This window comes from Alternaria infectoria (assembly GCF_024043175.1).
Source record: "Alternaria infectoria strain BMP 0036 chromosome Unknown scaffold_4, whole genome shotgun sequence".
NCBI classification, from domain to species: domain Eukaryota; kingdom Fungi; phylum Ascomycota; class Dothideomycetes; order Pleosporales; family Pleosporaceae; genus Alternaria; species Alternaria infectoria.
The window spans coordinates 604,754-619,659 of record NW_026250693.1 but is presented as its reverse complement, the minus strand read 5'-3'; the positions used below and the strand labels follow the sequence as shown (position 1 = coordinate 619,659).

Sequence of the window (14,906 nt, the reverse complement as noted above, 5' to 3'; positions counted from 1 at the left end):
TGCTTCGGGATCCACTGGCGTTGTGTGTTTTTTTCCTCATGTCACGCCATGGTGCATGACCATATTACCTTTGGTTTGATAACGAGTTATGTGCAAGAATCTCCCTATTAGATGCTACTGCGTGTGTTGTCTAAGTGATGCGGAATGAAAGATTGGGTTTACGCGAAGCTTGAAATTCTTCGGGACGCTAAACCTCAAGCGACTCGTGTTGAGGACCTCGGGAGCTCCACACCCACGTGGAGGACCCAGACGTCACGTCTTCATTTCTGTCAGACCGTTTCATGGTAGAGTACGGGTACGTGTACCAGATCTCATGTTATTGTTCTTGTTGTTGTGTATTTGGTGTAAACAACGTCTTTCGCAAAACCTCTTTCCTAGCTACCAACCGCGACGCTCCGCTGGATCCTCACGCTTCTGAAGACGTCTGGTGGACTGTCACTGTCTTCTTGATAGCATTCCAATCCTGCGTCTCCCTATCCAAAACAGCCGCCTCGCTCCCCTGGGTACTACCCCGGTCTTCACCCGACCTCATCCCTGTGACCCTCGTCCTAACCTTCGTCGAGACCGACGTCCAAAGCGGCTTCAATATGGGCAAACAAGCACACAAGACCGCAGTACAAACATGAATGCTAGTCCAAAGCTCGGTGGCATGATAGAAAACTGATCAACGTCAGCATAAACGACTCTCAGTATCAAAGCAATAGAAAACCTACTCTCATTCGGATCCTCTTTCCGCCTCGTATAAAACTCAACAATCCTTACCACATTCGTAACCACAACAAACCCACCCAACGCAAAAACACTCACAAGCTCAACCTTCGCCCTCCTTGCCATCTGCAGCGTAAACGCCGTGCGAATCGGCACAAGCAAGATAGCCAAATCGTTCGCCGCGTCGAGCGCGAGAAAAGCCTGGAATACTTGCGGCCATTTTCCCTTCCATTTTTCCCGCTCAGCAGCCACTTTGACGGCTTCAGTTGGGCTATGGGAGCTGACGACGAAGGAGCGGCAGACGAAGATCATGGCGGCGACGGCGGTGGCCCACCAGAGCGAGGTGAAGATTATTAGGTAGAGTGAGGCGCGCTGGTGGAAGGTGCAGGTGCGGAAGATGCGCCGGTAGAAGAGGAGGATGGAGAGTTTGCAGGTGAATTGGGACCATATTCCGAGGAGGAAGGCGGTGAGCATGGCCTTGCGGTATTGGATCAGCCGCGGGGAGGCAGCGGTCAAGTGCATGTCTAGAATTTCGGTCTTGGTATATGGTCCAAAGTTTGTGAAGCTCTCTGTCGTGAAAGAGTCAGTTCAAAGTCGGTGCTGCCGCAGTGCTACTGATTTACCGTGTAGGGCGACGATGATGGCGGCCCAGTAGACGATCAGGGTCCATACGATAAGATAGTCGTCTCTTCTAAGACCTTGTTTCGTCGATCGTTTGGCGTAGACGCGTGTGCAGACTGTGAGGCCGGCGATGAGACAGCAGATGAAGTGAGCGACGGCTATTTGGCCGTGGTAGTAACTTAGACCGAGCATTGTGGTGGAGAAGTCGCGGTCAATGATCGATGGTCGCGGTTTCGAGTTCAGAACACTTTCTAAAGCTCGGGGAAAGCGCCGTTTTACTTGGAGGGGCGTCAATGTGCAATTAAATCGCAGCAGTGCATATCCAAGGTTCAAGATTGGGGCAATATATACGAAGACGGGAAAATCGACCGCGACGAAACATGAGTAGACAAACGGGCGCGATCGTTGTCGAGATACGAAGCCAAGCTCGGTATCCAAATTGGGGAAGAAGACGGATATAGGGTGACCGCGCGATTGTCGGTGGTCACACTGTGTCACCCAAAAGACGTGGTCCGTTTGCTAGCGATCTTCGTTTTACAGGCTATTCCAAATGGGTCATGTTTACCTCTCTCTTTCACTTCTCACTTCGTTTTGATGAAGTCGATCAGTGCGCCGAACCAGCCGAGCGTAACTAGTATGATTTTTGGATGATGATAAAAACACTACGGAGCCGAACCTAGAGTTACGTTCCCACTCTTAGGCGTCACGATGTCTTGTCTTAGATCTACATCTTTTAACTCTTTTTTTTTTTATCTCTAGCATGCCTAACACCACTGTTTAGCTGTAGAGATAGCTTGTTCCCTAGAGATTTTGTGGGCAAGGCTGTTCTGCTATCTAATAGATGGCTGTCCTCGTGCTTCGCTGAAAGACCTGGGACTAACAGCCTTTCCCGTACTGAACTGTGCTCAAAAACAACAAAAGTATTGCGTCCCCCATGCTCACTTCATCTTGACCATCTCGATCCTCACACCCTCTGCCCATCTCGCGACGATCACCATCCTAGGGACATCGGTCCTCCAATAGCGGCCTCTATCGCGGTATCAACTAGAGGATCGAACTCCCCAACATCGAACGCCAACTGCTTCAGCGGACCCATCGCTTGTTCCATGAGGCTGATGTGTCTTCGAAGCAGTCCGATCATCTCCTGGGGCGCCCGTGCTTCTCTTTTGCGTTTCGTCAGCTCACTCTTTGACTTGCCAATCTCCCTGTAAAGAGGGAGAAGTTCTGCGATGAGTTTTCTCCTCCGCTCATGGTAGTCGCGTTCATCGCTGCTGTTATCAGAGTCGCTGCTTCCATGATCGCGCTCTCTCTGGTGTAGTTGATCTGTGTCTCCGTCTATCGGCGCGTCACTTGCTGCTGGTATCCTTTCGTGATCGAGATCATTGGGAGGCGAATAAGGAGGGGGCGCCGGGTGACTCGAGAGTCTATCATGATCCGTGTCTGCATAGACGTCGTTCGTCTCCGCGGTATACTGATGTGTTACGTAGTTGTTCTGCCCCATAGTGGCAAGACAGCTTCGAGCAACATCCACCTGGGTCTCGGCTTCCTGGAGTCGCGCCCTGCATTTCTGGAGCTCAACTTGGCGCTCCTTGATTTTGTTTTCTCGCCGTTCGAGTTCGGCCCTGCGTTCCTCAACTATGGTCGCACAAGTCCTCGTGACGCCTTCCATCGCCTCGGTATGTTGCCGTTGCATCTCAAAGCCTTCCCCTGCACGTAATCTTAGTGTTGGTCTTGTTTCGATTTCTCATTGGTGTAGGCTCCGTACCTATAGCGTTGTCTGCCGACCCATCGTACGTCAATGACGGATTGGATGGAGTCCTGCACATGATGCACGGAGATGTCTTGCCGGAGTTTTGTGAATGTTTTTCGAGTTTTTTATTGTGTTGGGTCGTTGTGCACGATAAGAATGATGTTGGTGTATCGTGGGAATGTCGTGGAATCAGAACGAGGAGGTTGTGGATTTGTTATTGTAAAAGCTAAGGTGCTAACTACTAAGGAAGGAGAGCCTATGTACCCGTGAGGTAATCACGTGACACAGCGCGTCGACCTACCTAGGTAGGTACAGCATGCCCACGAACCAATCGTAACTTACAAATTATGCAAATTACCAGTACTATAGGTCAACGAGAGCGCGAATATTGCGACGACTGATATAGGGTTGGACAAAACTCGTTTACGAACAGAGCCGTGTTGAGGTGCACTATATGCACGCGATATCATTTGCTCAGGCACGGTTCAAAGATGCCCGGGCAAGAACGCCGCACTATTCGCCCGCGCCCAACTTCCATCGTGCGCTACAACCACCTCTACCTCTACAGGGCTTCCACCTTCCTCACGGACAGTCCCTTGCTTCAAGAGCCTTGCTATTGTTTCTACGGTAGCTGCTGCAGCATCAGTGTCAGCATGCACACTTCTCAAACCACCTTTCCCATCGTCGTAGAGCGCGATACCCTTCTCGCCGCTCAGGATGCGTGGGTCATGGCAACAGTCGCCGCCGAGGTATACCCACTTCTTCGGTCCTGTTCGAGCGAGAAGGTTGATATGTCCGAACAAGTGCCCTGGTGCATCGATGATGAATAATGATCCATCCCCATAGAAGTCTATGGAGGCGGGAAACCCCGCCAGCGGCTTCCACTCAAGTTCTTTTGTCTGGTTCTTGAATGCGCGGGAAGCTTCTGCCTTACGAACAGGTGGTAGCTCACTTGTTCGGTCGGCAGGCAACTCATCAGGATTGAATATCTCGGATGGATAAAGTGGCCCGCCACCGTTCGCAAGAAGATGCATAGTCCCACTTCCGACCACAAATCGCGCTTTTGTGAAATCGCTCGGTGTACCCACATGGTCCCAGTGAACATGGCTCAGCATCACCACGTTCACATCTTTTGGGTCAAGTCCCCCTCTTTGCAGGCTCTCAGCTGCATCCGGACTGACACTAGTAGGCTGTCGTTGCGCGATATGATGCTGTTGTGCTTCCCGGTAGCCAGAGAAGTCGCGTTTGAGACCGAGATCGAAGACGAGATTTGATGAACCGTGTTGAATCAGGAATGAGAGAGACGGGACTGTCGCACGTCTTTCTGGGTCGGCATCTGTGACGAAGAGTCTCTCGGGAAGGGTAAGTTGGCCGGCTTCGAGGGCTGAGATGGTAACGTAGGTTTGATTGTGAGCGGGTGCTGGAAGAATAACGCCGTCGGTACTTGACGCCATTGCGAATGACAGGAAGCAATAGCTGGTATCTGGGATGTTTCCGAAGCCATATTTGACACCAAATATGACATCGTTGTTGGAGAAACCGTGGTTGGGGAAATCGCTGGCATGTATTCCGTCCTGCGGCCCCACCTTGTCAACTACCCCGCACGCGGGGTCGACTCCTTTGAGATGTCGAGATCTGCTGAATTTATCAGTGGGAGTACAAGGTATATAGATTGAGACTCTGCTCAGACGTAGCCGAATGGCAACCCCCCGCTCCGTATCAATTCGAGAAGTTCTCAAAACAACATGTTGTTTGCTGTGCCCGAATCGATGCAAGCGCAGTACCTGGAGGCTTACAAGGAGCCGTACAGGCTACGATCAGTTCCAATTCCGAAGCTGGAGGAGCCGCATGACATCCTCATCAGGGTAGACGCTGCTTCGTATTGCCATACCGACTATGTCCTAGCGGAAGGACAGATGCCAGGATTGCCGAAATCTTTCCCACACATTGGGTGCCACGAGTTCGCCGGGACGGTAGTCGGTCACTTTCAGACGCCCAGCAAGGAAGCTAGCGCATTCGAGATTGGCGTAAGAGTTGGCGTACCGGGGCGTTCTTTCCATGCCTGTGGCTCATGTTTCGAGTGCAAGAACGAGCGCGTGGAGGATCCGGTCGCCATGGACGAAGGAGGCTACTCGGTGAACTGTATCAATGCTGAGAACAAAGGACTGAGCAAAGATGGAGGGTTTGCGCAGTATGCCGTTGTGGATGCGAGACAGCTATCACCCATACCAGACGGTCTGACCGCAGTAGAGACTGCTCCTCTGATGTGCGCCGGCGTGACCATATACGGAGCCCTCAAAAGATGCAGACTGAAGCAAGGCGACCGAGTCGGCATACTAGGAGCAGGTGGTGGTCTTGGCCATCTGGGCTTACAATACGCGGTCAAGATGGGGTACAAAGTTCTGGGTATTGAGGCAGCGGATGAGCCTCTCAAGCTTTCGCAAGATGTCGCCTCGAGATTGGATCCACAGCCGTATATCGTAGACGCTCGGAAAAAGAAGGCAGCGGATGTCGTTCAGGAAGTCGGCAGACAAGACAGCAAGAAGGACATTGGCGAGATGGGGCTGGATGCAGTGATCGTCCTGCCGGAAAGCCAGACTGCTTTTGACTACGGCATGGTCCTGCTCAAGTCGCACGGCACGTGCGTTGTGGTGTCATTCCCGGAGAAGGGCTTTCACATCAACTCGCACGACGTCGTGTTTCGGGATATCAGGATCATCGGCAGCCTGGTAGGAGGCAACAAAGTACTTCGTGAGATGCTGGAATTCTCCGCCGAACATGGTATCCGCGCTTTGTCGACTTCGTTTCCTCTGGCGAAGCTGAACGAGCTTGTAGACGAGTACCACATGGGCAGGGGTGGAAAGCTGGTGGTTGACATGGCCATTGAAGCGTAGATCGAGTAATAAGATACTTCCGCGCACTCAATGTTTGCCCACCGCCAAGCCCGAGACCAACTACATCGAGTTAGCGGCACGTGATTGCACGTGCAGACCTCGGGATGTGGGCCGGGGCCTCTCGATTTCGTGAGCGCCTGAAAGCTATGCAAAACTTCAAATATGGTGTTGCTCGAAGTAATACCCACTGCCTTCATGGTAACAGGTTCTTGTTAGCTTATAGCACCGATGGTCGAGAGTACCGCAATGTCCAGTAACGAGTCGATCATGAGCCAGCGGACTGACGTCACAAGCCGCCCGAACATCAACGTGAGGACTGTCAAACTAAGCCATACCACAGTCCTAGATACTTCAAACTTGACTACAGATATCGCATTGCCTGGCGTTGGCAATCTATTGCGCAGTACCTCCGCCTCCGGTCCCCCTATTTGATCTGGCTCTACGCCTATTAACTACGACGAAGTCACCTCGATCGTCATCGAAATCATCCAACTTAGCGTCTTTGTCTTCCTTTTCATCCTTTTCATTCTTGTCCTTCTTCTGTTGCTCAGTCTTCTTCTCCTTTATTGCGTCCAATTCCTCAATCCAACTCTTGACAAACACCACTTCCTCCTCTTCCAAGTCCTCACAAATACCACAAGAAAATGCGCTACCTGGCATACGGTTCCCATATTTGTCCGCGGGCCACGGATAGAAGTACTTGCAGTACCAACAAGCGTATCCAGAACAGCGGCGGTCGTCGCGCGTTGTAACAGTTGCGTCGGCGCACTCCGCCTCGCAAACCGGCAATCCACATGTTTGACATGGGCCGCCGGGTGAATCTATGGTGCCCGGTACGTTGAAGTGTGAGCATTCGTGACAGACCCATCCGCGGAGAGGGGGGTTGGACTGCGTAGTGTCAATGTCTTGACCTGGTAAGAGGAGTGGAGAATTGTGTGAAGAAAGAGGCTCTTACGTTTCGTGCCATTTCTGCAGACTGTTTGATTGCGAATAGCATAATTCTTTGCGCTGTGAAGATTTCCTGCTCCAGTATATCTTTCTCTTGCGTAGAGTTAGCACAAGAGTAGTTGGTACAGTTGAGGTAAACATACTGCTGACGACGTCCATGATGTCGAGTGATCGCTCTGTGTATGCAGGGACGGTATCAATAGGATGTCGGGAGCGAAAGGGCGACGTGCTTGTATACGTCAGGTGCAACGAGATTGTTCCTGCTGCGAAGTGGCTACCAGCACGTGGAAAGCTCAAGATCACGCTAGGATAGTGTCGCAACTGCGTTTGCTCTCGCTTTCAACGAAGTCTCCGGCTTCTGCTGCATGATGCACGTATACTTCCAACATTATTCCCAACAGTCCATCGCTACAACTTGACCACCCGCTTAATTGAGCAACAGCAATATGACGACACCCACTAGTAAGTCCCTTTCACCTTCTCTTCTCCCACACCACAGAGGTCGCTGACCCCTACCCAGAGCGCGAAATCCTCAACATCCCTTGCGATCTCACTAAAGCCGCCCACCTAGCGCTCGTGCAACTCGCGGTCCGAGATGCTCGCGCAGAGAGCCCAGCACAACGCGGGTGGATATGTCATCGCAGCTCCCACTACAACACGCCTGGGTCTCCCCATGTCTCATCCTCTCTACGCCGGTGCGGCCATATAGCCTGCCGGGATGTCTCACTCCATCTGCAGCTTGGTTCAATGAGCCTGAGTAATTACTACTTCCCTCTCCAATGGGCACTACGTGGTCAAATCTAATTCCAGTACAGACAATATACCAACCGCTTGTTTCGAGGTTCAGGTTACAACGAGGGAAGATGCGAGACATTATGGTTGGGTGTGTTTCTATTGCAGGGTGTATACTGCATGGGGTGCCCTTGGCGACTGCGGCGCTGCGCGTCTGGTATGTGCGGCGTGTGGTGACGTCAAGGAGAAGGAGGTTGTCTTTGTGAGGAGGAGTTTGGCGGGACATGCTCAGTCGTGGAGGGGGGTTGACGGGATGCAGACGAATGGACATAGTTGAAGATCAGTGAGACGGCCAAATGGTTGGGTAACTTGAGAAGCAATCGAAGCATTCATGAAAAACTGACCACCCTGGAGCCTACGTTGACGTTAGGTTGCCTACTTTGCATATTTTTACCTTGATATAGGCCGCAGGTCTCTTTAGTGTTCTGTTGTGCGAGGTGGTACCTAGGTGTGAGTATCGCGTTTTTTGTATGCCATGCAGTGTGAACCCAGTCGTAGTGCATACCTCGGGCGGTTTGATCTCGTATCCCGTATACCTAGGTAAGTAACGCACTATTCTCGTTTCGCTCTGTCACCGCGTCTGTCGCACACATGACATACAGTGACGTTAAGCGTTGACGCGTCTTCGATGGCATACGCCGTGGCACTACCTAGGTACAGTGTAGAGAAGCTGTCGATAACGTGAACATGGCACGGGTGTTATGATTCCGAATCCGATATGTGATTGCGCATTTATGATCGGATAAAAAGAGGCCTCTTATCGGGGGTTGTTTTGTCCGACGTGAACGAAATCCGAGCACCTCGCTCTTTTATAACAGTGCGCGGGGGCACAGGCAGCCCAGGAGCCAGGACGCTGCCATCGGCGGCTCATGTCTCCCGACGACCGGCCTTTAGCCGGACCCGAGACGCTCGCTTCCACCAACCTTTTGCGGGCTACTCGTATCGGTGAGTACAGCATTGTGCGTATCCAGCACACCGGAGTGGAAACTTATGCGCCAAATCCGACGATGACTGTCATCAACTTCAGGCAGACATGTTTGCAACACCTCTTATATGGGGAGCCTCTGCGTCTCGCTCTCCTTGAAATTTTCAATACAAACAGAAGCAAGCACGACTATCGACTTTCCATCGATTCTGATTTTGTCAGGTTCTGCCATCGTTTGGTGCATGCGTTATTTGTCTGGTCAGTGCCGTGTCATCTGTAGTTGCCTCGCCTCGCACTCGCACTCGCGCCTTGGTGTTGCGCAATCCATCCATCGTATCGGCCGTATTCCAGCCCCCCGGACGAAACGAGTCCGCGCTTTTGCGTCATCCACATTCGGGTCCATCGCCACCCAACCGAGAAGCTTAGATCGTGTGTTTTGCCTTATCAAGCCTAGTGCCGTCCGGCTCGGACAACGGCTTGCCCTTGCACTACAAGGATCTCTAATCTTCTAGGCCCGTGGGTGGCGCGCTGAAGGATCTCAAAGGAATTGCAGGAGAAGTTCCCTAGGTATTGTTCCTCTCCTCGCGACATCCCCTTAAGACCTCTTGGAGGTATTTCGACTGCTGCACGCCAAGTATCAGCAACGACACGACAAGACACGCTCATCGCCTTGAGCATGGATAACGAGGACTCAGCAACGTCGACGGGAACGGCCATCTCCGCGGCCATCGACGAGAAGCATGAGTTGCATAAGGAAAAGGAGGCCAAGCCTCCCACAGCTGGCCTCAGTGATCAAGAGAAGGACATCATCGACAGGCAATTGACTGCGCCCAACCTCACAGTCGGTTACTTCTCGCTCTTCCGCTATGCCAATGGAAAGGACAAAGTCGTTATGGTTATTGCGTTAATCGCCAGTATCGCAGCTGGTGCCGTTATGCCACTCATGACGGTAAGTAGCATTTCGTACTTTTTTTTGCACCACTCGAACATGGACGATTTGGTCTCATGTAGACTTTAAGATTGTTCACCAAAAAGAAACACATGTTCGTCACAGTCGTGGGAACTACGAGCTAACTTAATTCAGCTCGTTTACGGTAATTTCGCTGGAAGTTTTACCAGCTTCTCAGTTGATGCAGTCGCTGCTGCCAAGTTCCAGGACCAGATTAACCAGTTTACCCTCTACTTCGTTTACCTCGGAATTGGATCTTTCGTCACCTCTTACATCAGCATCATTGGATTCTCGTACACCGGAGAGCGCATCACACGAACCATTCGTGAACTTTACCTACGTGCCATCTTCAGACAGAACATCGCTTTCTTCGATTTCCTCGGATCTGGTGAGATCACCACTCGCATCAGCTCTGATATGAACTTGGTGCAAGATGGCATCGGTCAGAAAATTGGTCTCTTCGTTACCGGAGTGTCCATGTTTGTTTCTGCCATCATCATCGGTTTTATACGGTCCTGGAAGCTCTCTCTAATCATGCTTGCGGCAACATTAGCCCTCATCATGATGATGGGTGTCAACGGTACTATGATGAAGAAAGCTCAGACACTCTCCATCGACGAGTACGCCACTGCTGCTTCCCTGGCCGAGGAAGTGCTGTCTTCAGCTCGCAACGTCGCTGCATACGGCACCCAGAAACGACTCGAGGAGAAGTACAAGGCTTTCGTAGACCGCGCTACGAAGCTGGACTTCAAGGCCAAGTTCTGGCTTTCTATGATGATTGCTGGCATGATGGGTGTGCTAAACCTCCAGTACGGCCTTGCATTTTGGCAAGGTAAACGATTCCTCGATGATGGAGACCTCGGCGTTTCCAACATCCTGACTGTAGTCATGGCGCTCATGATTGCTGGCTTCTCCATCGGACAGAACTTGCCGCACATTCAGGCTTTCGGTGGAGCTACTGCGGCAGCTACGAAGGTTTTCAACACGATCGAACGAAATTCCCCCATCGACCCGGAAACGGATGCAGGCATTGTACCCGATGACTTTGTTGGCAACCTCGAGTTCAGGAACCTCAAGCACGTATACCCATCCAGACCGGATACTGTCGTGTTATCGGATTTCAACCTGGACGTTCCATCGGGCAAGATGATTGCGCTCGTTGGTGCATCTGGATCTGGAAAATCAACCATTGTTGGACTACTGGAACGCTTCTACCTTCCGATGGAAGGCCAAATATTCTTGGACGGAAGAGACATCACTACACTCAACCTACGCTGGTTGAGGCAACACATGGCTATCGTGAGCCAAGAACCCGTTCTGTTCAGCACAACCATCTACGAGAGCATTCTCCACGGCCTAGTCAACACGGAATACGCAGACGTATCGGACGAGAAGAAGATGGAGCTTATCGAGAAGGCTGCCAAGATTGCAAACGCTCACGACTTCATTATGGATCTTCCGGAGAAATACCAAACCAAGGTTGGAGAGCGAGGTGGCTTGTTGTCTGGTGGCCAGAAGCAACGTGTCGCGATTGCTCGTGCTATTGTATCCGACCCAAAGATCCTCCTCCTAGATGAAGCTACCGCAGCCCTTGATACCCGCTCCGAGAGCGCAGTCCAGGAAGCTCTCGACCGCGCGTCGCAGGGACGCACTACTATCGTCATCGCTCACCGACTCTCCACGATCAAGAAGGCCGATAACATTGTGGTCATGGCTTTGGGCAGAATCGTCGAGCAAGGCACTCATCAAGAGCTCATCAACCGCGGAGCTGTGTACGCAAGTCTAGTACAGGCTCAGGAGCTTACCGCAAAAATCAGCCCCGCCAACAGGATGACGCTTCTTGACGACCCTGAGAGTAAAACGGAAGGCGTTGTCGATGAAGAGAAGCTTGCTTTGATGCGCACTGTTACATCCGCTCCTTCAGAATTCCATGCCAAGAAGGATGAGAAAGACAGGGAATACGGCACCTGGGAGTTGGTCAAGTTCGCTTGGGAGATGAACAAAGGAGAGCACTCTACCATGACCATTGGACTGGTGTTCAGTTTCCTTGCTGGTTGCAACCCTGCCATCCAAGCCATCTTCCTGGGTAATTCCATCAACTCGCTTCTATCTCCCGGAACATCTCTCGGTGGACTCAACGTCAACTTCTGGTGTGGCATGTTCCTCATGCTCGGAATCGTCATCGGCTTCTTCTACTACGTACAGGGTATGACACTGTCGAAAGGATCTGCCAGGCTTGTTGGCAGCGTGCGAACGCGCGCTTTCGGCGCCATGCTTCGTCAAGACATGGAGTTCTTCGATGGTGACACGGTCACTTCTGGTGCGCTGAGCAACTTCCTGTCTTCAGAAGCGAATCGTCTCGCCGGTCTCAGTGGCTCTACTCTCGGAACGATTGTCAGCGCCGCCGCTTCCATCCTTGTCGCCTTCATTGTGGGTTGCTCTTTCGGGTGGAAGCTGGCGCTCGTGTGCTCTGCAACCATTCCACTTGTCATCGCCTGTGGTTACTTCCGATTCTATGCTCTCACTCGCATGGAGAAACGAACCAAGGAGACATCGGATGCCGCCAGCTTCGCTTGTGAGGCCGCTTCTTCTATCCGTACCGTGGCCTCTCTCTCGCTAGAGAAGCATCTCTTGTCCACCTACCACACCAAGCTCGCAGACCAGGGCAAGGGTTACTTCAAGTTCACAAACGTGTCAGCAGTGCTCTTCGCGACGTCCCAGGGTCTCAGCATGTTCATTTTCGCCCTTGTGTTCTGGTACGGAGGACGCCTGTTGTTCAACCAGGAGTACACTGTTCTGCAGTTCTTCGTTGTCTACTCTTCCATCATCAACGGTGCTCAGTCGGCCGGTGCCATCTTCTCCTTCGCTCCCGATATGGGCGAGGCCAGGGATGCAGCGAAGCTTCTCAAGTCATTCCTGAACCGCGTTCCTAAGATCGACAACTGGTCGACTGAGGGCAAGAATATTGACAGGTTGAGCGGCAAGATTGAGCTACAGGATATCCGTTTCACCTACCCTGGAAGACCAGATCACCGTGTTTTGCGCGGTATCAGTCTTTCTGCTGAACCTGGTCAGTTCATCGCCCTTGTCGGCGCATCCGGTTCTGGCAAGTCGACGGTGATGCAGCTGCTCGAAAGGTTTTACGATCCGACAAGTGGTGCCGTACTCGTCGATGACGTGGAGGTCAAGGACTACAACCTTCAAGACTACCGATCGCAATTAGCCATTGTCAGTCAAGAAACAACGCTCTACACTGGCACGATCCGAGAGAACATCCTTGCCGACAAGGAGGAATTGGGCGATGACGCGGTAATACAAGCGTGCAAAGACGCCAACATTTACGACTTCATCACATCGTTACCTGATGGTTTCAACACGCTGGTCGGTGCAAAGGGTGCCCTACTATCTGGTGGCCAGGTACGTTTTCCTACGCTTTCATGTCCCTCAACCCCACTAACATGTCTTCTAGCGCCAACGCATAGCCATCGCCCGCGCCCTCCTCCGTGACCCCAAAGTCCTCCTTCTCGACGAAGCCACATCCGCCCTCGACTCCACCTCCGAACGCGTCGTACAAGCCGCCCTCGACTCCGCCGCACAAGGCCGCACAACAATCGCGATCGCGCATCGCTTGAGCACAATCCAACACGCCGACGTCATCTACGTCTTTGACCAAGGCAAGATCGTAGAGAAGGGCAGACACGAGGACTTGGTTGCCAAGAAGGGCGTTTACTTTGAGCTGGCGAAGCTGCAGGCTATCGGCGCACCGCAATAGTTCCAATGAGCGGGAGCTATTTTGCATACACGGCGTTTGGATTTCATGGGACGCTAGAGCATATACTTGTAATTGTTTCTTAGATCGCTGGGCTGGTACTTTTGTAGATCTTTGGCATATAGAATGCCTGTTTCTCTGCCTTTGACGGAGTACACTCAATAGATAATATCTCTCTGTTATCGCTTTTGTATATCGTTGTGTTGAATGCCCCGGTAGACGGCCCGACGGGATGCTGCCCCACAACCACGTGAACGCGTGTCGCGATGCCACGGTGGAACACGCGACTTCTGGCGACATAGTGTCATTGTGTACGCGACTCGTTCTGATCCAGCGTCGCTTCGCTAAATACAAGATGCAAGGCTATTCTCAGACGTGTAGGTTTGCCAAGCAAGGCTCGCCCCCAACGCTGCTTTCAGGCGTCCACGCCTCGACCCAGACCGCCACCGACGAGTCACGATGGCTCGACTGTCACCTTGCGCACCTTTGAATGAGAGCAAGGGACATCTCCCACTCACTTACGACCCGTACCGGCACATCGCGACTTCCTGGACGCCAAAATGCGCAACCCCAACGGCATCCGCATCTTGCTCCTCCTCCTACCGCCCCTTCTCTTCCTCTTCGGCCTCGCCGCCCTGACCAACATCCTCGAGCGCATATCCAAAAACTACTTCAACGACGGTCTCGGTCGCGACGTACGCAGCGGCGCGTCCCAGATAACTTTGTCCCGCCCCGGCTCGAACGACACCACCGTGACGATTGATACCAACAACGCGCCCACGATCACCATACTCGCGTTATGCCTGCTAGCATATCTAGTCAGTCTGCTCAGCGCGGCAGGAATATGGCAGTTGAGAAGGACAGAGGGCACGGCAGGTCATGAGAGGATGTGGACGTGGATCATCTTCGTTAGCAACATCGTGATGGTGGGTGCTAGTCTGGGTGTGTTTGGATACGTCACTTCTGTCCAGAGTAGCGACAAGAGCTGGCGGGGCTACGAAGACGTTGGCCAAGATGACCAGGAGCATACAAGAGAGACGTGGGCGTGTCAGATCGACAAGTTCTTCCCCGAGGAAGATTGGGCAGGAACGGCATGTGGAACTGCGAAGGCGATGAGGTTCATGGTGATCGCCATGGCTGTCGCTGCGTTGTCGGTCTTTGTCAGTTTGTGGGTTCTTGTACGGGCGAGAGGAGGGGTTAAGTGGGCGTTTGGCGGCAAGGGGAGGTATGCGGCGTTTGCGAGCGTGTATGAGATGCAGCCACCTGGTCCGCCGTCGCCTTATACTGGACCACAGGCACAGCAGTGGGTTCAGCAGCCGGGACAGCAATGGATGGGTCAGCCGATGCCACAGCAATGGGCGCCGCAACCTTACCAGCAGTGGGGTTCGCAGCCGGTTCAGCAATGGGGTCCTCAGCTTGTAGCTCAACAGCCTGTCGCTCAGGTGCCCAAGTCAGATGCTACTACTGTAGGGCAACGTCCGGTTTTCGGATGAGCTCGCGACGAATCCACGAGGTATCATTCAAAGTCTGCCGATTTCTGGAATGCCATT

The 14,906-nt window shown here is 52.5% G+C and overlaps 5 protein-coding genes across 5 annotated transcripts; 3 read left to right on the top strand and 2 right to left on the bottom strand.

Annotated features, from left to right (window-relative positions):
* Positions 1-548: 548 nt before the first annotated feature.
* On the bottom strand, positions 549-1,521 carry J4E92_003203 (uncharacterized protein; the record flags this gene model as incomplete). The annotated part of the gene is made up of 3 exons (XM_051494602.1): positions 549-580; positions 714-1,277; positions 1,332-1,521. The coding sequence occupies 3 exons, from the start codon at positions 1,519-1,521 to the stop codon at positions 549-551; spliced, it is 786 nt and encodes a 261-aa protein (XP_051354895.1).
* A 799-nt stretch (positions 1,522-2,320) lies between these two features.
* On the bottom strand, positions 2,321-4,533 carry J4E92_003202 (uncharacterized protein; the record flags this gene model as incomplete). The annotated part of the gene is made up of 2 exons (XM_051494601.1): positions 2,321-2,964; positions 3,594-4,533. The coding sequence occupies 2 exons, from the start codon at positions 4,531-4,533 to the stop codon at positions 2,321-2,323; spliced, it is 1,584 nt and encodes a 527-aa protein (XP_051354894.1).
* Positions 4,534-4,824: 291 nt separating this feature from the next.
* Positions 4,825-5,973, top strand: J4E92_003201 (uncharacterized protein; the record flags this gene model as incomplete). The annotated part of the gene is made up of 1 exon (XM_051494600.1): positions 4,825-5,973. One exon carries the CDS (start codon positions 4,825-4,827, stop codon positions 5,971-5,973), a length of 1,149 nt encoding a protein of 382 aa, XP_051354893.1.
* Positions 5,974-9,314: 3,341 nt separating this feature from the next.
* On the top strand, positions 9,315-13,359 carry J4E92_003200 (uncharacterized protein; the record flags this gene model as incomplete). The annotated part of the gene is made up of 3 exons (XM_051494599.1): positions 9,315-9,587; positions 9,723-13,004; positions 13,057-13,359. 3 exons carry the CDS (start codon positions 9,315-9,317, stop codon positions 13,357-13,359), a joined length of 3,858 nt encoding a protein of 1,285 aa, XP_051354892.1.
* Positions 13,360-13,916: 557 nt separating this feature from the next.
* On the top strand, positions 13,917-14,849 carry J4E92_003199 (uncharacterized protein; the record flags this gene model as incomplete). Its single annotated transcript, XM_051494598.1, has 1 exon — positions 13,917-14,849. The coding sequence occupies one exon, from the start codon at positions 13,917-13,919 to the stop codon at positions 14,847-14,849; it is 933 nt and encodes a 310-aa protein (XP_051354891.1).
* Between the last annotated feature and the right edge of the window lie 57 nt (positions 14,850-14,906).